Genomic DNA, 26725 nt, shown 5'->3' on the forward strand with positions numbered 1-26725 from the left:
TGAAAAAAAAAAATTAGTAAGAGGAACTTCAAGAGAGATCTATGAACAAAAATATACAATAATTTATTACAATACAAAGGTAGGTCACACTTCTTAGCAAATCAGAAAAGACATTCAGAACCTAGGATACAAATGAGTTTCTTAATTACATTTTCAAATTAAAGCATATATGAAAGTTTACTTGTTCCTTGTTCAGACCTGCAAAATCCACACCTCAGTATCCATAGAGATATCAGCATGTTTAGATGTACCAATCTTAGGGGATTACGATATAAGAAGATTTAGTCTGTACCTTTTGATCAGGGCCAGACACTGCAAAAACTGTGAAGCAGATAAAAATTTTCTTGGGAATCTTTATTTCCCTTTTTGAGGCAACCTTTATGCAAATTAAGACTCATCTCTCCCCTTCTGTCTCCTCCTCCCTAAGTGACATCCCCCCACATCTGGAAATACCCTAAGTAATAGTGTTCATGATCTGTATCTTTTCCAAATTTCAAGATAACTAGCATTTATTTAGTGCTTATTATGTTCCAAGCACCGTGCTAAGCACTCTTTACAAAAATTATTTCATAGAAGGAGGTGGAGTCAAGATGACTGAGAAAAGGCAGGGACTCTCTTGATCTCTCTCCCCAATCACCTTTAAATAATGCCCTAAAACAAAGTCTAGAGCAATAGAACCCACAAAAGGACAGGGTGAAATAATTTTCCAGCCCAAGATGACTTAGAAGTGAGATATGGGCAAGAGTGGAGCACAATCTAGTACAGGCCTTGCCAGTGCAGATAGAATCATAACAAATCAGGAGTAGGCCCTGGGAGCCACTGAATCAACAGTAGCAGCCACAGCTTCTGGAGCTCTCAGCCCACAGACGGTAAGGAGGTCAAACAACTGGTCAGAAGAAGATTACAGAGGTCTCTTTGCTGGCACCAAGGACAGGACTCTCTTGCTTTGCCCATACTCAAATCTGGATCACAGTTCTGGGAGGCAGTCTCAGGGCAAGGAGGAGCATTAGCAAACCATATCTTGCAGCTGCAGTAGGAGCAGCGACCCTCATCACAGTTCCAAGACAGAACAGAATGCTTGTGCACTCACAACTCACAGACCAGAGCACAGGCCAGGAGAGGAATAAACAGGCCTCTTCTCAGATTATACCACCTTGGAAGAAATGAAAACTTAGAGGTCCCTAGAAGTATCTCTGAAAATAGCTGCACAAAACCCCTGAAGTTTGGTTGGGACAGTATCCCCCTCCACATTGGAAGCAGAGCCCCACTTTAGCAAAGAGTTAAAAGTCAAAATATAGATTGGAAAAATGAGCAAACAACAGAAAAACATTTTGAACACAGAAAGTTACTATGGTGACAAGAAAGATCAAAACAAAACTCAGAAGACAAAGTCAAAACATCCAAAACCTCCAAGAAAAATGTGAATTGGTCTCGGGCCATGGAAGATCTCAAAAAGCATTTTGAAAATCAATTAAGAGAGGTAGGGGAAAACTTGGGAAGAGAAATGAGAATGATGCAAGAAAATTATGAAAAATGAGTCAACAACTTGGTACAGGAGGCTCAAAAAAATACTGAAGAAAATAACATCTTAAAAAACAGACTGTGGCAGATGATAAAAGAGGAATAAAGATTATTTCATTTAATCTTCACAAAAACCCCATGAGGTAAGTTTAAGTATTATAAATCCCATTTTACAATTGAATAAATTGAGGCAAACAGAGGCTAAGTGACTTGCCCAGTCACAGAGCTAGTAAGTGTCTGGGGCTGGATTTGCACTCAGATCTTCCAGATTCAGAGTCCAGTGGTCTATCCACTGGGCTACCTTGCTGCCTCCTACTTGTGTTGGACTCCTGGACACTGCTCTCCAGTTAATCTGAAGAACTAATAATCTCTGCTAACATGTGAGTGGGTGCTATAATTTATATATAATGTATGTTGTCATATATTATGTGATATATTTATATAATATATATAGCATTTATATATTAATAATGGCTTCCAGAGATAGTATCCTACCTCAAATTAGTTATGAGAAGGTAAGAATATATTTGGGGGTCAAATGACCCATTCAGGATCAATGAAACAACACCTAAAAGACTGATGGCAACTATTCCCCAGAGAAAATTACGTAGGAATACAAAGGGTTGGCCTTGGCTCTAATATACTTTTAAAATGTCAGAGAATTCGGGTCACAGAGGATTATTATTAATTTGATCAGATGAGACAGCTTTTAATTTTTACTAGCTATGCCTAGTCCGTATTAGTTACGAATAAGCTTTTTAAAAAGATTTTTTTAAAGCTAGGTTAAGATAGAAATATTTCTATTAAATTCTACTTCTTGCTAATACTCACAGGTAATTTTAATTTATGTTACGGGGAAATCATGTGATATTGTGGAAAAAGCACTGGACTTAGGGTCAGAAGACCTGGGTTTACATTGTAGCTCTGCCATTTACTGTCTATATAATCTTAGAAGTCACAACCTGAGAGGTCTGGTTTCCTCCCTTGTAAAGCGGGGATAATAGTATTTGCACTACCTACCTCACCACAGGCTTGTTGAGGAAAAGCCCTTAGTAAACTTCCCAGTTCTCTAGTCAACCATGTGAGAGCTTAAAACACCCCCGACATAACAACTCCAAAATACCAATCTCATCCTCCTCTCCCTTCAGACCCTTAATACTCCAGTTAAAACAGATTACCAAGGATCCCTGAACAGGTCTGCTGCCTCTCAACTGTTGTACTGAACTGGATGAACCTGACTTCTAAGTCGTGGATCCTATGACTTTGCTCAGGTTACCCTTCATGGCTGAAATGTCTTCTCCCCAGCCTCGATCCCTCATATCTTCATCTAATGAAATGCTTTCCAGTTCCTTCAAGCTCCAAGTCAAGTCACATATCACCTTTGATTTCTCCCTTAGGCTTCTCATGCACTAGGTGAAAATGATCTGTCTCCTATGAACTTCCCAAGGAGCTTCTTATGTACATGTTCTGTCTTCCCTATTAAAGCAGAAACTCCATGAAACAAGGGACTATGATAATTTATCTTTGCATCTATCTACAAGTGCATTACAAAAAGGAGGCACTGAACAAAAGAATGACTTAGCACTGTGAATGTGGGGTTATACTTTCTAATTACACAGTATCTGAAACAACAGATTTAAAGTTACAGAAAAATATTTGAAAGAAAAACCTAAAGTATCATGGTTCTCATAAATTTAACCAATTGTTACTGAATGGCTATAATGGAGATCTTAATTGGGATTAGTATCTAATAATATTCCTAGGATCACAGATTTAGAGCTGAGTCTTAGAGATCATGTAGCCCAAAGGTGCCAGCTGCTCTCCTCTGGTCCTGAGGACAAACTCAAGAGTACAGCCCAAACCAGATTAAAATGTAACTGGGAAATGTTTAACAAAATAAATAAAAATACAACATAATGTTGATTTGTAGTTACTGAAGCCAATACGCAGCTGCACGGATTTGTCTCATACTACTGATATAGTCCAACTGTTTCATTTTATAGATGAAAAAACTGAGGCACAGAAAAAAGTGAAATGCCTTGCCTAAAAGCAAACGGAGTAGGAGGAATCAGAACTGAGCTTATACCCTCAGATTCTAAGTTCTTCCTCTTTCCTCCACATTACACAGAGAATAAGAATGACGACAAACTACAAGCAGTATAACAAAGGAATGATCTGGTGGCCCAAATTAAGCAACTTCATTAACAGGTGCTCCCTTTTTGGGGGCAGCTGCGTTGAACATGATGCATGGAATATTCCTGAACAGGCAGGATTTTCAGGTTAGTAAACTTCCTGATTTCATCCCTTCTTTTTTTTTAACTGCTTCTTTTCCCCAGGCATCAGGACCTGCTGAACTACTAGATACACTTGCATATTTCCCTTATGAATCCTCCCACATTATGATTAGAAAAATTAAAATATTTTACCCATGTAATTCACCTTATACCTTGCCTTCTGCATTAAAACAGCAACCACTGCTGCTATCACACATATCTCAGGGCAGCATGTACTTTGTCAATGTCATAGGGTATTAAAAAAAAGTCAGATATTTGCCTCTTCATAAGGTACAAGGAAGCTGGTTTTTTATTTGTTCATTTACCTCAACTTCTGATTGACCAGCTTCTTCCCTTCTATAATTTCTACAAGCTACAGAACTGTCACTTCCCAAATGGGCCTTCAACTTATATGGAGGCACTTGAATTCCTCCTGTATAATTCTCCTTTTTCTCCATTTGGGGATAAAAATATTTAACAAAGGGTCAGGAAAGGGGAGTAGGAAGGAGATATGGGTTACAAAAATAAATACCCCACTTGTTTTCATTAAGTCTGACCAAAAAATAGTTATTCAACTGTACAATTATTTTTTCCACTTAATTTACGTTATTTGTATTATAAATAAAAAACTATTTAAAATGAGATGTTCCTTCTATAGTTTCTGAAGTAAAACTGGCCAATAACATACAGTAAAATACAAAATAAAAATATTTTCATGATAGCATTGGCTTGTTTTATTCGGAAGGATCCTCAAGCAATTTTTTTATTATTATTTTATTTGTTTTCAGTGTTCCACAATCACTTCCAAATAATGTATATTTTTCCCTCCCTTCCCTTCCTTCTCTCCTACCTCCTGCCTTCCCTCCCTGAGACAGCATACAATTTTATATAGGCTGTACACATACATTCCTATTAAATACATTTTTACCTTAATCATGTTGCATAGAAGAATTAAAATGAATGGAAGAAATCATAAAACAAACCAAAAAGTAATACAAAAGAAAATGAGCAAGCAATATTATTTTTAAGCATCCTCAATTGCATCAAAATACTGTCTCAATTTCAGAGTTACTACTAATCAGGGCTAGTCCCAGGAAACATTGGGAAATAAATGAGTTTATCTTCTAGGAACCCCATCCTTCTCTTACAGTATGCTGAAAAAGCAACAGTGAGTATAATGAATAAGAGTAATCTTGAGCAAGTCAGTTCATATCTTGGTTTCTTCACTTGTAAAATGAAGCAGGTGGACTTCCAACGCTTCGAACACTAACATTCTGTGATTTCTAACACCTCCTGGAGTTAAGATGTCTGATGGCTGACTCCCTGGTATTCTAATCGCAGTCTGCCTTTAACTCAGCAGATGCTAATCATCCCTCTGAGACTGGAAGGCCTCAGAAGGCAGAAGTCTCATTCCTTTCTAACTTTAATTTGCAGTCTAGCTCAGAACTCTAAAGATCTTGAATGTCCAAGGGACGCAAATACAGTTTGAATAAATAATTTACAGAAGCTATGCTCTTCCAGGAAGGCTAGGCCAGGAACTTTTATTCCACATGGAGGTCCATGGAAGCAGTTTTCAAGAAGACCTAGCACTGTCTTTGTGACAAATCTTCCTTATAAGGGTAGTATGGTGGAATGGCCAAAGCTGGGGTGAATGTATGCACCTGAATGAGCTCCAGTGAAAAGACTGGATAGTTTCCCAGAATATAAAGGATTGCTGAGGGCCAACAACTGCTCTTGTTGTTGCTGTATGCTACCAATTATAGAATTTTAGAAAGGACGTATTTCGAGTCCAACTCATATCCAAAAAGGAATCCCAGCTACACCACATGATTGTCCAGCCTCTGTCACTCCACCTGCAGAAGAAGCCCACTGCTCTGTGTGATGACTCAGCATTCCTAAGTTGTTTCTGCTCTCCAGCCTCAATTGTCTTCTTTGCAACTCTACACCCACCACTCCTGGTTCTGCCTTTCGGGGTCACACAGACCAAGTCTAACATTACCCACATGACTGCCTTCCACATACCTGAATACAGCTACCATTTCTTATAACACAGTGTTCTCTTTTCCAAATTAGGCATCCTCAGTTCTTTCAACTTATCCTCATATAACATGGACTCAAGAGTACAAAGGAACTTTTTTTCCTACTTAAAGCCTGGATCTTTTTCACAAGTATTAGAAACCCCTAATTGGAATTTGGCATTTGGCGTCTGTTCAGCAACGTACAGCTTGACAGAGTTGCCATGGGCAAACAAGGGGTTAAGAAACTTGCCTAGAGTCCCTATAGATAGACTATGTCAGATGGGCTACGTAAACCCAGTTCTTCCTGACTCCAAAGTTAGCACTCCACCCACTGTGTCATGTTGCTTCTAGCACCAATGCCTTGGTTCTGTAAGCTATGCTTCTTTTTGTGCAGCCAAGACAAAATCAGCTTTTATGGCTGCCATATCACAATGCAGGACTCATACTGCACTAGTGATGTATTAAACTCTCCATGTATTTTTCTGACAAATAGCTAGGAACTAGACACTTTCACTGATCCCCATGCCCTCTCAAACTTTTCCAAAAAAGAAAATATGCACCAGAGATAAAGCAACTTCAGCTGAGTCTCCACAGTTTAGGACCAGGCCCGCACAATCTGCAGCTCACAGGCCACTTGCCAGCCACCAAAGGATTTTGGGCGGCCTGCAAAAAATGTCCTCTCCATTTTTCACAGACCACCATACTTTGTCAAGCCGCAGGCTGTGCAGACCTGGTCTAGGACATCCAGAATCCAAAAGAAGGTGAACAACAACAAACCAAAAACCCATGAACTGATGCTTACTGATCCTGAGCTCACCAAGTACTACCACTCCACCAGAAACTGCATCTTTCCCTGTAACAATGAAATGCAGTTACTGCTTTTATTTTCATATACACAAATATTTTCCCCAAGTGAAACCAATCACAGACTAAGTATAAATAAACAGCAAAAAAACCCACTAAGCAATTAAGCAAAATAAAAGTTCTTGCGAATGACCTTCCATGCAACTCCGACCTTGTATACCTATCAGTTGATTTGTAGGAAAAAAAAAAAGACTGTGAGAATTAACTCGAACAAACAGCATCAAAGCTGTCTCCTAAATTTATCATGAGTTTTGCTATGATTTGCATTTATGTTTCTTAAGGGCAGGGGCCATCTCACTTTTGTTCTAATATCTCCAAAACCTAGCACAGTTACTGACATATAGTCAACATTTATTAAATGCTTCTTAATTATCTGATGCTATTGGTTAAAGTCAGTGAGTACGCATTTTGTTTTGTTAGTTTGTTTTGCCTTTCTTCATACCTTTGTGTCAGTCCAGTGCTGCATCCAGTGTCCACAAGGATACATGAAGGGTGCTTAATAAACGCTAGATGATTGACACCACTATCTTCCTTTTCCCTACGGTGTACACAGTGCTTAGGGCCTCCCTTCTGAGACTACCCCCAATTTATCCTGTATATCTCTTATTTGCACATAGTATTACACAAATGTATGTACATATAATTGAATTTACATAGACTTTTCCCTTCTTCTAGTCCATAATGAGTATTTCTCACTGGATTTGGCTTACATCAACCCTGTCAGTACAGATGTTTGCATATTGTCTCCTCCATTCAACTCTGAGAACCTTGAGAGCAGGAACTACGATTGTTTTGGAGAGAGGTCTGATCTTTTTCGGTATTCCTAGAGTTTAGCATAATGCCCAGCAATCATTAGGCCCTAAATAAATGTTTATTGCCTAACTTGTTATATTTCTCTAAGATTAGTTAATTTATCTATTTCCTGTTTTGTCAAATGTATTTTGTTTCAATACTTATTAATCCAATTCATTAAAATTTTCTGTTTTGCTATCACGCAATTATAAATTTATTTCTATTCCATTTGTTGTGATTTCCCTTTCTCATTTGTTGTTATTATTTTTGCAATTTGGTTTACCTCTAAAAAAAATAAAAACTGGATATTTCTCAGTTTGATGGTCTTATTTTTAAAAATAAGCTGTTTTAATACAGGGCAATTATTTTGTTTATTCTTTATTTACATGTGTTACCTATTTTAATTTATTATATATTCATTCATTATATTTATGTGTCTATGTATAATTCATATTTATTTACATTTATTTATATAGTAGTTATTATTATTCTATTTATTCATCTTTAAGTTTCAAATGTTCTTTTTTTTGTGCTTCTTTGGTTTATTAACTTATTTTTTCTCCTTATGTTCACTGTTCTCTTTTCTCCTTTGTTAATCTACTCATTTAGGGATATGTTTGCTGACTATTTAGCTGTTGCTAAATATACCACACATTGTTATACTGTTTTGACACCATTTATACGTTAACATAATTTAGCATCTCTATAATATTATTTAATATGCTCATTATTTATATGTATATAAAGCATTTAAAATTTCTGCCTTCATACCCTTGATCATGATCAATTTTTGTATAAGTTTCACAACTGTTTGATAAGTAAACTTTTTGATATTTTCATTCAGATCTCTCAATATTATCTCTAGTTTTTTTCAGTATTCTGTTCCAAGTTAACTTCTTTTCTACTTATCTCATTCAGTTCTGAGAGAGGGAAATTAAAGTCTCCTATTATTAATACCTAATGACTTTCCATTTATTCATGTTTCAATTAACTATTACCAAAAAACTTTCCAGTACATAGTACAGTATCCTGGCAGGCAGTAAGCATTTAATAAATAATGGTTGACTTAATAAATCTAATTGATTGACTTTCATATATTTGGTTGCCATGCCATTTGCAGGAAATATACTTGAAACTGATGTCATTTTCCTCACTACAATGAAAAGTACAAAAAAAAAAAAAAAAAACTAGCTCTGAAATCAGAAAACATGGAACTGAATCCTGATTCTAGCATTTACCACTTCTAATTTTAGCCTCTCTAGGCCTCAACTTTCTGATCAGAAAAACAGGAGTTTATAATATATGACTGTTAATAATGGCTCTTCTAATTCTAAATCTTTGTTCCATTAACCACGTTTCTTTCTTTCTATGTTTAATAATTCTACTTCTACTTTGTCTTGAAAAAATGGCTACTGCTCCTGCTTTTTTTGGGCCAGGGGGTTGGTCAGCAAAAGTATATTAAACTTCTTATTTTAGAATCTCTAGATATTCCAATAATTTAGACTTTCCAGAGCCAATATATTTTCAATCTTTCTTTAAAACTGCATTCTGAGGAACTTTTTGTTTGTTTTAACAATAAATTCATTTGTATCACTAATATCTTCTAGTTGAATCATTCTGTGATTCTGTTTTATTAACTATTTGGCCATCTCTATTATTTTTTCTTTAATCAGGACCATTCTATTCTCCATACTGTTTTGTTAAAAATACCTCCAAAGCATTTTCCAGATAGTTGTCTCTTATTTGTATCTTTTCTCTTGCTTCACCAATCTGAATTTCATCTTCCTGAGATGCCAAATTCTCCTCCTTTCTCTTAGTGAACTTATTAGTCCCTCTGGAGAGACTTGTAATAGACCTGTTTTGTCTTTGGGAACTTTTCCCCTTCCTAATATCTTCTCTTTAAGCTTTCTTTCCTTTAACACTATAATATGTACTCAAGGATTGGAGTCTTTTTTTTGCTTACTCATTTCTTCAATCTTTTTTTTTCAGTCAGGCAATTTTCCTTAGTGTGTGTGTGTGTGTGTGTGTGTGTGTGTGTGTGTGTGTGTGTGTGAGGCAATTTTCCTGTGTGTGTGTGTGTGTGTGTGTGTGTGTGTGCGTGTTTTTCCTTCATTGCTGAAGACCATGCCATCAGAGAAACAATGACATGACTTGCACTTGACTTTGTTTTGAGTGAGGGAAGACTGCACAAGGTCACCAGCCTCACTTTTCCTCCAGAGCCATCTGAATTCAGGATGATTGGAGATGACCCAGGATGAGGCAATTGGGGTTAAGTGACTTGCCCAAAGTCACACAGCTAGTGAGTGTCAAGTGTCTGAGGTGAGATTTGAACTCAGGTCCTCCTGACTCCTGCACTATCCACTGCACCACCTAGCTGCCCTTATTAGGGCTTTAGCTTATTTGTCTATTCCTTTTGGGTGATCTGTTACCTGAAGTGATGGAGTTGAGCTTGGTTAGAGCACATTCACTCATCCATCATGCCCATCCTTTTATTTGGTACTACTTATATATGTGCCACAGCCTCACACTAGACCAGTGGCATCAAACTCAATTACAAATAGATCCCTGGATGGAGCCAAGATGGAAGAGTAAAGGCAGAGACTCACCTGAGCAAGTCCCTTTAAAAAATGCCTCTAAACAAATTGTGAAGCAGCAGAACTCACAAAAAGACAAATTGAAACAAATTTCCAGCCCAAGACAACTTAGAAAGTTGGCAGGAAAGGTCTGTTGCGCTAGGGTGAGAGTGAACACAGTCCGGCACAGGCTGCAGTGGACCAAGTCCCAGCAAACTTGTAACAGGCCATGGGGAGACTGAATCACTGCAGTGGCAGTTTCCAAAACTCTCAGTGTACAGATGCCAAAGACAATTTGAAAGATCAGCAGGAAAGGTCTGTCACACCTGGGTAAGAGTAGAGCCCAGTCCAGCATAGGCCACACCAGCATAGCCCCAAACAGAGCAAACCAGGAGCAGGTCTTGGAAGTGACTGAATCAGCAGTGGCTGCTTCCAGATGAAAAGGAGAATATGTTCATCTTCTGAGAAAAACATCACCATTTAGAGTAAATAAAGGCTAAATAAAAGCTTCTCATCTCCAGACAAAAACACTCTCTAACTCTAGATGAGGTCACCTATCAAATCAAATATAGCAGTAACTGAATTTTTCAGCTGGAAAATTATAAAAATTATTCTAACAATGATTAATGCTACCAAAAAGTACCTATTTCTAACTAGAACTAAAGACTACATGGCTAAATCAGGCCCCAAAGCTTATATTCATCTTTGATAAGCCAGTTAATAGCAAAGTTCTATTAATATTTCCCATTAATTCCTTAAAGTTTTCAAATCAAGTCAATCAACATTCACTGAATACTCATTACGTACAAGTTACTCAGTCAGTCCCTTCCTCTCCGTGCCCTCAGTTCTAGTCCAACTCCTCAAAAGCCACCTTGTCAAAACTATAGTAACATCTTAGCAACTGGTCTCCCAAGCCCTCAGCTGGCCCACATCAATCCGTCTTACACATTGCAACTACAACAGAAAAATCTTCAGTTCAATTTTGCCAGCTAAGAGCCTACTACTCTGTTCACAGCATTACAGTAGGTATTGGGGGAGATACAAAGTTCAGGTAAGATTCAGTGTGTGTTCCCCTCTAAGCACTTAAATTATCATCATCAAATCTGAATGCATATTTCAGCATATCTTTTTCACTTTATTTTTCTTGCCCTTTTTTTGCAACATGGCTAATATGTAAATGTTTCGAATAATTTCACATGTAAGTGGGTATTATATTGCTAGACTTCTCAACGGGTAGGGGAGAGACTAGAAGGAGGGAGAGAATTTGGAATGCAAAATAAAAAGGAAAAAATAAAAACAAAAAAAAATTATCATTACCACCACTATGAGCAACTCACATTTACATAATTTTGTGGTGAGGTCTGCTTAACATGTCTATCGTGTTCGTCCTTTGTTGCCAAAGAAGATCATGCCATCAGAGAAACGATGACATGACTTTCACTTGACTTTGTTTTGAGTGAGGGAGGGCTGTGCAGGTCACCAGCCTCACTTCTCCTCCAGAGCCATCTGAATCCAGTGGTCTTTGCAGGTACTCACTTAGGGTGAGGCAACGCCCATTCACTGAATAGGCCTGCTTAAGAAGTTGGCAGGGCATGACCCCTTTAATGAGGTCAAGAAAAAGAAAGACATCAGGCTGGGGGGGAGGGGGGGAGGAAACAGCAACAGTTACTATTGATAATCACTCTAAAGCTAGGGGGGGTCCAGGAGCCCTTGGCAGGGGCCCATTGGCGTCCCACTTTCAGAGCGTAGTAGGTATATCTAATTGGATAGATAGACAGATATAAATAAAATCTCATTCGATCATGGATTTGCCTTTGTTACAAAATCTTCAATAGCTCCCTTGCAAAAGGCAGCTTAGATTCCTGTAAAGGACATTTCAAGGTGCTATACAACATGGCCCCAATCTACCAACACAACCTTATCTCTTGCTATTACTAACACAAATTTGCTTATCTCTAACACAAACCAGTCTAGCTGGGTCTATCTCAAGATTTTCCGAGTACAGCACACTTTCTGGGCATTTACCCCACCCCTCACTCACTACCTTTGGTTCGAGTTGTTCTTTCCACAAATAATCAAATCAACACAAATTTAACTATGTTCTCAGCCCTTTTGGGGAATGAGGGTAGAGGAGGCATGTAACATAAGAAATGTAATGAATGGTTCCTACTCTAGATAAATCTGCAATCTACTGGAGACACAGGACACAAATTACAGCTAACAACATAAGCGCACACAGGGGCTAAGTTGTATTCTACAGACTGAGCTGTTGCTGGAGTTTATAACAGGGAAAGAACAGGCCCAGAAGTCCTCCAGCTGGGCCCTGAAGGATTAGTAGACACTGGACAAGCAAAGAGGTAGGTGTACTCCAAGCAAGAGGAACAAGATGAATGTTTTCAATACTGCTGCCCCTTCAAACGTTGCCCAACCTTCCGGACTTCTTTTCAGTCTGGCCTTTTTCACAAAGCCTCCCTCCCAGTTACTCCAGCTGCATGGTTCACTCCCTTTTCTCTGAGCTCCTACTGCACTTTACTCTCTGTACCACTCCTTTTGGCACTCAAACACACACTCCCTTTATATTACCTTTAAACTGTTTCATGAGTTGGCCTTATCTCTCCAAGAAGACTATTAGCTTCCTCTAAGGCAGTGGTAGCAAACATGGTTTGCCTGAGTGCAGCCCAAAACAGATGAAAATAGAATTGGGAGACCTCGTTTTTATTTGCGTTGGCTACCATGCCCTAGGACAAGGACGTTCTGGTCAGTCATATTTCAGTCATGTCTGATTCTTCGTGACCACATTTGGGACTTTCTTGACAAAAATATGGCAGTGTTTTGCCATTTCCTTCTCCAATTCATTTGACAGATGAAGAAACTGAGGCAGAGTTAGGTGATTTGCCCAGGGTCATATAGCTAGTAAATGTCTGAGGTCAGATTTAAACTCATGAAGATTAATCTTCTTGACTCAAGGATCAGCACACTATCAACTGTACCACCTATTATCTACTAATTTTGCAACCAACACATGGTTTAGCATAATATCATATCATGTATTAGCATAGTATCACAGATCCAGGGGGCATTCCATAATACCTAATTGATGAATTAAGTTATCACAGGTGATATGAGAACTCAAACCAAACATAAAAAAAAAAAAAAAAGAACTATTCTGATTTTGTTTCTTATCTTACCTGACATCTCCTTTGGAAAGATTAGTATTTGCAGGGTAAAGAATAACTTTATTTGCATCTACATCCACCACACATTTGGTATGCAGGTCAAATTCTGTAGGAGAAAAAATAGAAAAAACATGTTTTTTTAAGCAATTGTTATGCCATTTTTCAGTTTTATCAAACTCTTTGTAACCCCATTTGGGGTTTTCTTGGCTATGATAGTGGACTGATTTGCCATTACCTTCTCCAATTCATTTTATAGATAAGTAAACTGAGGCAAACAGGGATAAATGATTTGCCCAAGGTCACACAACTTGTAAGTGTCTGAGGCCAGATTTGAAACCAGGAAAACAAGTTTTCCTAACTTCAGGTCCAGCACTCTCATACAAATAGCTTTAACAATTCTAAATCCCTACAAATGTTTCTTGAAAAATTTGTTATTTACATCAAATCTTTCATGTTGAAAAACAAATCATGAATTGAAAAGAAATTTTTAAATAGAAGAAAACAAAACCAACCTTAAAATCATCCTACAGAAGATGACTAACAAGCTATACCTTAATTTGTATGGACATTAGTCCTATTGTATTAAGATTTAGAGAGTTAATTTTTATCTTTCTTTTTTTAGCAATGTCCTATTAACAGGGTCTTTTTTTAAATAGTGTCTTTTGTTTTTACTTCACATTAGTTTCCCACATATCCCACATATTCCCACCATCTAGAAAACATAGATTTTTTCTAACCCACTTGATGTATGTCTAGCCATCCCTTTCCTCCTGCCAAAGGTAATCCCCAGAGATGCATCTGTCTTCCCCAGCATTTTTGCCCATTTTCTCCCTCCAAACTTCAGCCTCTCAATATCTGCTAATTCCTTCCTGCCACCTACAAAAGCACCCAAGTCTTCTCATTCTTAAAACAAAACAAAACAAAAACCGTCACTAGATATTACCATGCCTGCTTTCAATCAATAGCTTTATTCCTCTTCTCAGCTAAAATTCTTGATCCTTGAAAAAGATGTCTACATTTGGGTATCTCTACTTTATCTCCTGTCGTTTCGAAACTCTCTGCAATCTGGCATTCAACCCCATGATCCAAATGAAAATGAGCTCTCAAAAGATACCAATGATCTCTCAATTGCCAAATCTAAGGGATTTTTCAGTCCTTCTACAGCATTTGAAACTACTAAACACCTTCTCTCACTTCCTAAATGAATACTCTCTATTCCATGGGTTTTTGTGACCTTACTCTACTCTCTCAGTTCATCTCCTTTATGCCTGACCTCTCTTAAATTTCCTTTGCTGGAGTTTCATCCATGTCATATCCAGTAATTGTGGATGATCTCTAAGACTCTGTCCTGGGCTCTTCTTTTCTCATACTATCTCATTTAGTGATCTCTTACACTCATCGTGTTAAAGATGTTTGCTGGACATCCAATTTAAGATGTCTGAAAGACATCCAGAGATATGGGACTAGATGTCAGCAGAGAATTTAGGTCAGAAATAAGCAGAGTTGAGAATCAACAGCATTGGGATGAATTAAATCTACAGGAGCCAAAAAGATCATCAAGCAATGTACTAGCATATAGAGAGAAGAGTGACCAGGACAAAGACCTAGGGAGCACATGGTTAGAGGGTATAACCTGGATGAGGATCCAGCAAAGAAGACTGGGGAAGAGTGGTCAATTGGGTAGGAGGAGAACCAGGAGGAATGGTATCCCAAAAGCTTAGAGATGAGAGTATTAAGAAGAAGGTGATCAACAGTGTCATGGACTGCAGAGAGGCAAGAAAAATGATGATTGAGAAAAAGCCACTGGATCTGGCAATTAAAAGATCAGTGGTAACTTTGGAGAAGGGCAGCACAGTAGATATAATGCCACGCCTGAAATCAGGAAGACTCACTTTCCTGAGTTCAAATCTGGCCTCAGATACTTAACAAGCTATGTGAACCTGGGCAAGTCACTTAACCATGTTTGCCACCGTTTCTTCATCTATCAAATGAGCTGGAGAAGGAAATGGCAAAACACTCCCATATCTTTGCCAAGAAAACCCTAAATGGGGTAATAAAGAGTCAGATATGACTAAAATGACTAAACAAAAACCTTTGGAAAGGGAAGTTTTGGTGGAATGAGCTGAGAAGCTGGACTGTAAGGAGTTAAGAAGAATGAGGGTAAAGTGAAGGCATCTGTTGCTGGCAACCTTCCCAAAGAGTTTAGCCACAAAGGGCAGAAAAGATACAGGATCACACTGGGCAAAGAAGGATCAAATGAGGATTTTTGAGGATGGGAGAGCCATAGATTTGTTCACAGGCAGTAAGGGAGAAGCCAGCAATAAAGAGAGATGGAAGATAAGTGAGTCACAGCAAGTAATCCTGAAATCCAATAATACCTGTATAAAATCAGAGCTGACCATAATTATATTAGTGATTGTGGATTACTCATTGGGATTCAAACCACAAACTAAATATCCAGGAACTCAGTTACTTGAAAAGGATGAATCTAAGCAGAGGAGCTTGTGTGTGTAATGAAGTATGGTATATCCTGATTTATGTAAAGAAATCCATTCCTGAGAAATTGTGAATAAATCAAATTTGGGTAACCTAAATCCTGTATTCCTATATTTATACAATAGTACTTTTTGAAAGAAACCCTAGTTCTGCCTCACATTCACAGTCCCTGTCTTGGACAACTGCATAGTCCAATGGGTCTCCCTGAATCTAGCCTCTATCTTTCCCAATCCATCTTCCACACAGCTGCCAAATTGACAACACTAATGGACATATTTGACCATGTCATTTCTTTGCTCAGAAAACCTCATTATTGCCTCTAGAATATGTGACTTCTCAATTTGGGCACTTAAAGCCTTTCATAATCTAGTTCCAATCTGTCTTTCCAGGATGATTACACAGTACTCCCCTAATACATTACAAGTTCTACTTACTTACTCTTTGTATACAACATTCTATGTCCATTCACCATTCTGTCCCTAATGTTCACCTTCACTGCTTGGAGCTTCTCAGTTCAAATGCCATCTTCTACAAGTCTTTCTTGATTTCTCCCAATTATTAGTACCGATCACCAAGAAACTACTTGGTATTTATTTTATATATTTGGAATTTATTTATCAGTGTATATACTGTATTCCCCTCCTCCCTTTCCCATTTAATCTTCTTGAAGGCAGAGCCTTATTTTTGTCATTGAATCTCTGTCCCTAGCACAGTACCCATCATAGTAAGCACATGATAAATGCTTGCTGAATTGAAACTCATAAAAATCATTTTATAATTTTAATAATTATCTAATAACTTATTTCATAAATTTAATATATAATAAAGTCAGTCTCTGACACACTGATACCCAACTTAAAAACATCCCTTACACACAAAATGTCACTACAGGAGCCCCCTCTTGTTACCACTACTCAATCATGAGAAAGATTCCCATCCTAAATCCAAATTACGAACTGTGAGGGCAGGGCTAACCTAGGGTTCCTTTCAAAAAGCATTACTGTGTAATATGCCAGTGGAAAATAGCCTAATAGGAGAGGCAATAATTTTTCACTTACTTGAAATAAATTAAAAGAGAATGGAGAAGAGCAGGGAATAATTTCTCAAGGTTTGGGCAGCTGGGAATGGAGATGGCATTAAAGACTACCCTCTATGGCTAGGGTGCTATGGACAGGAACAGGATCCCCTGTCACCACAAGGGTGGTGGGGAAAAGTCAAAGAAATGCTTTTACAGAGGCTGGGAGAGATGTATTCTTAGCTTCTCCAAAGTCACAGTTGGAACTTGGAACATTTTCCAATAAAAATGAGAAGAAAGAAAAGTACTAAACAGCTACATCATGGGTTAAATAGTCTCCTGTGAACAGATCTGGGAACCTAAGTACCATTTATAATATTGTTTCTTTGGGAATATATGATTGAAGTTCCAGAGAACCACCTCACAAACGTACTTTTGGAACACAGCCTATTATAAATTGGGAACTAACTAAATGAATGAAGAGGGCACAGCTGATTGCTTGTCAGGGCCAAATGGTGTTTGGATTAGCTATTATTGTTAGATTATGTTTGTAACCTCTTCTACATTATCTCAGGTCAGAGAGTCAAGCAAAACTGCTAATCCTTTTCTGTTTAGGGATGTTAAGGAAAAAAAGCAAAAAGTTTCCTATCTAGGACTTCTGAGTGTGTGGATAGAAGAGATGACATCAGTGAAGCATGCCCAAGCAAAAAAACAACAGAATGAGATCACAGACTTTGAACCTGATAGGACCTTAGAGAACATGTAAAGTCCAATCACCTTCTGTTACAAATAAGGAAACTGAGGCCAAGAGAGGTTAAGTTACTTGGCCCAAGTCAAACCAGTGGTAAGTGGCAGAGCTGGGATTCAAGTATGCACTCTCTCACTCCAGAGACATGTGTCCTGGAATCACGGTGCCTCCAAAAGGTCGCTGGGAGTGGCCTTTTGGTAATCCCAAGGAATTCTTCCTTGTAATACATAAATTATAGAGGGTATTCCAAAAGTCTAAAATACTGAAGCCTAGTGTCTGCTGCTTCCTGCTGCCCTATCAGCTAAGTGAGCTAGTTTACACTCACCTAATTTGTAAAATGAGGGAAATTAGTCAATATCATCTAAGGTCCTTCCTGCTTTAAATTTATGATTCTAGGAATATATTTGGAATATTCTGTTCAGTTCCAGCAATGCATTTTCAGTATGTGTTTATATACATGTGTCCCCCAAGAGAATATAAGCTCCTTGAGCAAAGAGGTTGCTTCATTTCTGTCTTTGCATTTCTAACACAGTACATGGCACGCAGTAAATACTTAAAAAATACTCAGTGACTTATTGGGGAAGGACATTGACAAGTTGAAGCAGATCAATGGTAACTAACAGGAATGGTAAAGGAACTGGAGAGCACATTGGGAAGTTGAGCCTAGAAAAACAAAAGCTGGGGGTGGAGAGAACAGGATTTCTTTAAGTATAAAGGATTGTCACATGGAAAAAGGATTAGATTTGTTCTGCTAGCTCCCAGAAAGCAGCAGTAGGAACAATAGGTGGAAATCGCAGGAAGGCAGATTAGGTCTCCATGTGAAGAAAAGCTTCCTACCAATTAAAGCTATCCTAAAGTGGGATGGGCCACCACAGGAGTTAGCAGGTTCACGAAATGTCTTCTAGCAAAGGCTATCTGGCAAACTGCAAAGGCTACCTGTCCAAATGTCAGAGACGTTACAGATAGGTTTTAAACCGGATGGGCTTCTAAGATCCCTTCTAACAGTGAGATTCTAAGGTTCTCAGAGCTAGAACCATAAGATATTTTTATTAACTGTCTGAATGAAATTAAGCTACTAATAAAATGCCAAATAGGACAAAGATTCCACTGATAAAAACAAAAAACAAAAACTTTTTTAATACCCAGAATACACGAGTAGTGAATAAATACAAACTATCAAGGTTAAAGATGGGAAGTGAAAAATTGTATCCAATCCTTCTAATGAATTTCTGTGTGATTCTTTTATAAGCCTCAATTTTAAAATTAAAATACCTCCCCCTCCAAAACCCCAAACCAGACATCATTAAAATGTAAAAGATCCAGACTCCAATTAATATGCATTTACCTTATTAAAATAATACAGTATCTACACACCTATCGAAATACAGTGGGCACATAAATAGCAGTTTCTCAGCATTTAGGTATATAAAATATAGGTTAAGATTGACTTAAATGTTACATATGGGATCTATTAAATACTAAAAAAAAAAGGGGGAGCTATCTAAAAATCAATGAGAGCAATGTTTTTTGTTTGATTGGATTGTTTTTTTTAGTTAAAAGTATGACAGTGAATTGGCCACAAACATTTATTCTAAAAAAGAGTGCTGGACTTTGAATCCAGATAAACCTTTGACCCAGTTTGATTATACTTCCAACACTTACTAGCTATCTGACCATGCATAGGGAAGTAATTTAATCTCTTTAAGCCCTAGTTTCTTCACTTATAAAATGGGGATAATAATACGTTTAATGCCTACTTGGGCACCAGAGGAAGTTGTGAGGATCAAAGGATATAATGTACATAAAGCCCATTTACAAACCTTAAAGCACTATATCTTGGTCAGGTGCTATCATTATTAATAATTAGTTTCTGTTAATAATAACAACAATAATAATAGATCCCAGAGCATTTGCCAAACAAATGAGGTCCTTTTCTAGGGCTAATTCCTTGGGTTAAAGATGAAAACATCAACAGCTGTGATAATCTTGCATACCCAACCATCAAGTGAGTCATCATTTAACAGCAAATAGTCATCTTAAACAAGATTTTCTGCTATGTACACATCAGTTATTGCTTTCTCCCCAATGACATCATAATAAAATCTGGGCTGGGCCTGGGGACACTCCCTACATGCAGGCTATTCCAAAAGTCTTAGTACAGTTTTGAGCTTTGGTAGCTTAGACTTTTGGAACACCCTATACAACTGATACATCACAGGGAGAATTACTTTAGATTATCAAATTTTCATTCAGCGTTCTTTGCTTCTTCAGAAAGCCAGGAAATTATTGCTTTCAAATTATATCTAAAGTCCAGGAATACCAGTTTTCCTCAATTTACATACTTGATATCCTCTTGAAAATGAGCTCAGGAACCCACACATGGCATTCAAACAACCCCAAACATAACTAATGCTTCCAAATGCTTTTTAACAATTAGAATTTACCAGTCTTGTGTTCCACTTCCTTAAGGATAACATATAACAGATTGAAAGTTGGCAACTTTAGGCAAGGTGGTAGAAATAGATTTTTTTTTAATTCACAGGGTGGGTGAAAAGATTTTCAGAACTCTGTAAACAGCCTCCTTGCTCAGTCTATTCAGAAGATTGCAACCAAACAGTTTACTCTACTGGGTTTTCTTATAAGAGGGGCACAGCCTATTTAAGAAGTCCTAGCAATTTCTTTACTAATATTTCTCTCACTGATGTATTTCATTAAAATTCAGCAGCCCAATCTAATCACTGATTGCTGGATCTAGTGTTGGAACATCATGACCACTCAGCAAATATATACTAATGTGTGAAGGACACAGACATTTATGGAGCATTGGTAGCTTAGACCTTTATGGACCTCCTCCAGAAGGAGGATAAACATATATAAAATAATGATAATATACAGTATTATATTAGTAAACTACAAAAAAATTCAATTTAAGATTATTCTGCCAAAATAAAGAGGAGGGGGAAAATGCAAGAGATGTTGCAAGGGTAGGGTTAGACATCGAGATCTGAGAATTATCTCCACAGAAGGGGAGGTGGAAACTAAGAGGAATGAATAAGAATGCCAAGAGCTAAGGATCAATGGTAAAACAGCAAGGAACACAGCTTAAGGGGTAGATAAAAAGATGGATAAAGAATCAGAAAAGTAGATGGAAAGAAGTGGTTTAAGGAGAATGTGGTGCCTCTAGAGCAGATGACCTTAACCTGGAATCTACAAACTTAGTTTTATTAAAAAGATTTTGATGATATTATAATTGTGTCCCTTTGTAACCCTATGTATTTTATTTTATTAAAAACATTATTCGAAGAGGGGGTCTATAGGGTTCATGAGATTGAGAAAGGGGACGGTTATACACATAAAAAAAAGTTATAAGAACCCTTCCTCTAAAGCAATGGCTCTCAAGCTTTTTGGTCTCAAGACCCTTTACACTCTTAAAACTTACTGAGAACTTCAAATAACTTTTGTTTTATGTGGGCTATATTTCTCCATTACTGCCCAGAACAACACCTTCCTCCTAGTCCCCCAGGTCTCATCCTTAACTCTTCACTATCTCTCACCCTGCATATGCAATCTGTTGCCTTAGCCTGTCAATTTCAGCTTTGCAACATTTCTGGAATACACCCCCTTCTCTCTGACACGGCCACCACTCTAGTGCAGACCTTTATCACCTCACATCTAGACTGCTGCAATAGCCTGCTAGTTGGTCCCCCTAACCACTCCAACCCATCCTCTACTCCACAATCTCTCCTCACTTCAATCTGTTTTCCATTCAGCCACCAAAGTGATTTTTCTAAAGTGTGATCCTCCTCCCACACTTCAATAAACTTCAGTGGCTCCCTATTACCTCCAAGAATATAAAATCCTCTTTTTGGAATTCAGTGCCCTTACTAACCTAGCCCCTTTGCCTACCTTTTCATTCTGTTTATATCCAACTGCAAAATGGGAAACAGGCATGCATACCTCAAGATTCTTCAAAGAAATATCATAAAGACAAATAAGAGGCAGTCGGCCCTCTTAAGGAGAGGTTTCTATATAAATCAAAGTATATTATTTTCCAATCAAAGTAATTACATATTAGTTTAGCAGCAGCTAATGAGAAGATTTAAGACTGTTAGGCTTTTATGGATTAACTACAATAAAGAGAACAGTATAATCCAATTAAAACCTATTATGTTTTTCTGCATGATGATAGGGAAAAAAAATGCCAAAGAGATGATTTAATAATCAGGTTGCCATTTCTATAAACTTTCTTCTTTATTATATATTTTCTAAAAACAAATGAAAATTTGTGTGAAAATTCTAATGAAAAGCAATGTACTTATGCTAAAAAAAATCTTCACTACAATGAATAACATTAGGCAGACATAACTCAAAAATTCCAATTTTTCTCATTCAGGACTATCTTTAGATAAAAACATATAACAAGATGTAACTATAAAATAATCATATTTTATAAAAACACCCTGACTCAACCAAAAAAGTGAATCATTTTATCAGACTGGAGGCCACACATGAATGCTTTCATTTCTCAAAATATTCTTTGAATTCCACTTTCAAAACACACACACACACACACACGTACACACACACACAGTTCCAATGTTTTATAATCACACATCCTTTACCAAAAATTGGCATTAACAATCTCAAAAATACAATTTTTTCAGTAAACTTAGTTCTGAATCTCTTCTCTTTTCAAAAAAACAAATTCACTCTCAAAGAATAAAATTTGCCACCATAAAGGATTAAAAAAGAATCTACTACAGAGGGAGAAGACATCCTAGGGCACCTAGAAGGGGAATTATAACCACTGTCTGGACAATAGGAGCACCACTGAAATTGTATAACCTCACAAGATGCCTACTTTACAGAAGACATTAGTTCCAAACTACCTTTTCATTCTTCTCTTACATAATTCTTTCAAAGTAGTCTACGAGCAGCCAAGCTTTATACCCCAAACATCCCACATTTCCCCTCCTATTATTGGCCAACGTGTAACAGATAGCATAGTGTTAAGAACTCTCAACATGGAGCTTGCCTCTGTCACACACTACCTGGGTGACCTTAGGCAATCATTTAAGCTAAGTTTGTTTCCATTTATAAAATGAGGGGGTTGGCCTAAATGACCTCAAAAATCCTTTCCAGCCACAAATCTATGATCCTGTCATCAACATTTCCCAATTTAGCCTTCAAGGTCCTTTACGATTGGTCCCTTATCTCCCTCAACTGCCAACCAACTCCTCTTTCCAGTCAGACCCCCTTCTTTAATATACAACTCACAACCTCCACCTGTACAAGACTGGTCATATCTTACACATCCTTTAAGGTCCACCTCAAGTCCTGACTCTTCTGGGAAGCTCCCATAAGTGACCTTGGACCATATTATGTCCCTTTTAGCTCTTGAAGCTTTTGTAAGTACTATACAGTGAGTTCATTAACAAATACATATATTAGTCTTTCATCATTTGTGCTTCTCATATGTCCTTGAGGACAGGTACCGTGACTTATGCTTCTTTTGAATCTCATACAGCACCTACCACAGGAATGGAGAAACCAACATAGGAACTTAAAAATTATTTGTCAAACTAAATGTATTTGAAGCCATATTTTCCTGGGAATCTTCAGTTACTTACATCAGATAGGTAGCATTACGTATTGATAAAGTTAAGAGCATAGTTTTGATCTTCATATGGATCAATTAACTTTGATGTGTTCCATATCAACAAGTTACACTATCAAATGCCACCAAACTTTCTCAAGAAACACATTTTCTTGAGTTTCTTTCTCAAGAAACGTACTTTTCCTGGATGATTCTGGTAACTGGGTAACCTGATAAAAGTATATGGATGGATAAATGCTAAATTCATTACCACTCCTGGAAAAACAACTAAAAACATATATCCTAACGATGGCAACAAGTATATCAGTGGTATTCATGTATCACTGACCCCTGAAATCAGAAGATATAAATGACAGCTTCAAATGTATATTATCTCAATCTAAAAGAATTTTATTTATAAAAGAAAAAAGGAGGGAGGGGCCTTTCAACCCTATTCATATAAATCCAAACCCAAGTTATTGAGCTGACAGTGAGAACAAAAGATTGTTGTGGTAAATGTGTGTCTCATTCACCATCAGAATATCAAGTAGATGAAAGCAAACAGTTCCCTTCTGTTCCAGAAAACACAGGCAGAAATTTCTGACAATTGTCATCCATAACCCTGACACCTGGCATAAAATAATTATTTTTAAATGACCATTATTCCTGATTTAAGAACAGACTCTGAATACGTACTCTAGAAAGAAAAATGCTTGCACTACACATGTTTTCATCACCCTCTTGCCCTCAAGAAGCCACACTCTCCATACGAAGAGGAGAGCACATACCAATTCTCCCTTCAAAGGAATTCCTACTTCCTTGTCTTCTCTTGCTTACCTCATTCCCTTCTTCTGGATTCTTTACCTCTTCAAGTCTATGCTGAATGTTTCAAAGTTTTTTTTTCATGCCTGCTACTTAAACACATACTTACCCTCTTCCAATTTCCCTACCCCCTATATTCATCTCTATTATGTGCTACCCCTAATTTTAAATAATTAATTTGGGCTTCAAAGTTCCAAACCAACCTATTCTACTGACCCTTCCCCCCTTTTATTTCATGCTTTCACCTGGGTTGTAAAAGGTCTTAAATGTTAGTGAGTGAAACTTGCACCTTAATAAGAATCCCCTATACAACATACAAAAAGTTGCCAGCCTCCTTGAATACAGTCAGTAATGGGGAAACCACTACTTTTCTCTACTTTTGGACAGGGCTAGTTGCTACAAATTTTTTTTCCTCATACTCAATCAAAACCTACTCTGTATAAATTCCACCCACTGCTGCTAGTTCTACTTTCAGGGGCCCAACGGAACAATACAAGTTTTAGGGGAGCACCTAGAAAATAGCAATTATGTATTCCCCTAAATACTGCTCTCCAAGTTGGGGACACTCTTCAGGTAATCTTTAGAGGGCATCGTCTCCAGTCCTCTTCACTAATTAGTTAATGCTCTTTTAAGCTATGGCACCCAGGTGGATATACACTCCAGATATTTATGGCCATGGGGATGGCCAAGCACTGTGCTATGCACTTTACAAATACTATCTCATTGAATCCCCACAACCCTGGGAGGTAGGTGCCATTATTATGTCCATTTTACAATAGGGGAAACTAACCTTTGTCTAAAGGTTAAGTGACTTTGCCAGGGTTGCACAAATAGTAAGTGTCTGGGCCTTCCTGACTCCTGGCCCAGCATTTCATCCACTGTGGCACTGCTTAGATGCCTCAGAAGAACTATCACCTCCCGCTGGATCCTATGCTGCTTTTTATTAACATAGCCTAAGATTAAATTTGCTTTTTTAGCTGCCATGTCACATTTTTTACTCATATTAAGCTTGTAATCCTCTAAAACCCCTAAACAAACTGCTGTCTAGCCAGGGCTACCTACCCTATCTTGTACAGTGGGGTTTTTGAAATCAAGGCTTTAGATTTATATCTACCAAATTTTATCTTATTCTCTCATGCTCAAGAACCTCCAAGTGCCTATAGAGATGGCTAAATAAACTGTGGTTGGGGGCAAAATTCACACAAAGCATTAAAAAAAGTTTACAAGTACCTTTAATTTAACAACTAATCAATTTATTATGCTGAAATTAACTCATGCTGTTTTACATTTGGATACTTAGACATAAAATATGAAATGTCTTTATTACAATTTTTTATTTAATCATCAAAAAAATTTTCCTTCCTGCTTTTTTCTGGATTCCTACATAAAGCTATAAAAATTGGTATTTATTGAGAGCACCTAGAAAATAATTCTGTGAATTTCTTTGTCTAGAATTCAAGGCTGACTCCAATCTACCTTTCTAGCCTTCTCCCCTGCTGCACAAACTAAGACCTTTACATATCAGGCAGCTAATATACTCAGAGCACCCCCACAAACAGTTTGTTCATTCCTGTCTCTTCACCTTTGCTAACAATCTCCAAAGATGTGCGGGCAAAGGTTTAACAATCAGCCCTTCACCCAAAAAATGTGCACAAGACATAATTTTAAATTCAATCTGCACTAACTGTTTCTCCATCACTTAAGTCAATTAACGAAATAATAAATCAAGCACAGTTATAGCACCACCAATGTCCACAATATAAATGCCCACACTGAAAATTTAACAATAAGCTTCTTGCTATGAGCAGGCTTGTCCTTCCTTCCAGTTCTCTGTCCATCCAAATCCTATCCATCCTTGAAATTCAGTCTTCCCCATGAAACCTTTTCAAACAACTAAACTTCTCTGTTGTTGTATTGTTGCTGTTCAATCATGTCTGACTCTGCGACCTCATGGACCACAGCATGCCAATGTTGTCCATGGAGTGGCTTGCCATTTTCTTCTCCAATGGATTAAGACAAATAGAGGTGAAATGCCTTTCCCGGGGCCACACAGCTAGGAAGTGTCTGAGGCCAAATTTGAACTTAGGTCTTCCTGACTCCAGGCCCAAAACTCCCATAGTGCCATAGTATTTACTGTCTATACTATTCATTTGGCACTTAATATATTGTTATTATGTTGTTGTTTAACCTATTAGTATTTTATCTTTTCCAATACATCATAAACGAGGTCCTCAGTGATAAGAACTCTACCTCAATGGAGTTCCCCCACCCCAAAAAGGCAGTATATACATAACATTAATGTTGTTATTTTAGTATACAATTAGTATTAGAATTACTCTGACATGCTCCCTAACCTCTGAAACATTCTTTCTCACCTGATCTACTCAGCTAAATTCCTCCTGCTATTCAAAGTCCAGGCTTCTCCCACAACAGCTCAAACAACAGCTAATCTTCTATGTAACGTACAACTTTAGACAGGCACTTAGTAAATTTGTCCATTAAACTTTTATAAGTACTTAAAATTTCCCCCATACATTAGTTACCTAACTTCAAACTTCAGAATAAGCACACAGTCTCCCTTCATGACCCAACAGGTGTTGTAAGTTATGCCTGTAACACTTTTAATTCATCTAGGAATTATGCAGGAATGAGCGTACTTCACAATATGCAGAACACAGGAGGCATCATCCTGTCAACTACACAAGTCTGAAAGATAATTTACTGTGATGGCTAGTATCTATGCAGAGATAATTTCCCAGAGTCATGACAAATTTCCTCTTCCTTCCTCACTATTTAACTTTAGTACTTCAGAAAAACCTCTAATTCCTTAG

The 26725-nt window shown here is 37.6% G+C and overlaps 1 protein-coding gene across 1 annotated transcript in view; it reads right to left on the minus strand.

Moving 5' to 3' along the window:
- The window catches only part of KIF13B (kinesin family member 13B), a 241569-nt gene that overhangs the window by 209866 nt on the left and 4978 nt on the right, over positions 1 to 26725 (minus strand). The window contains exon 2 of the mRNA XM_072634812.1: positions 13230 to 13323. Within this exon, the coding sequence (XP_072490913.1) occupies positions 13230 to 13323 (94 nt within the window). The remainder of the gene's footprint in view (positions 1 to 13229; positions 13324 to 26725) is intronic.

Source organism: Notamacropus eugenii, chromosome 1 (assembly GCF_028372415.1).
Source record: "Notamacropus eugenii isolate mMacEug1 chromosome 1, mMacEug1.pri_v2, whole genome shotgun sequence".
NCBI classification, from domain to species: Eukaryota; Metazoa; Chordata; class Mammalia; order Diprotodontia; family Macropodidae; genus Notamacropus; species Notamacropus eugenii.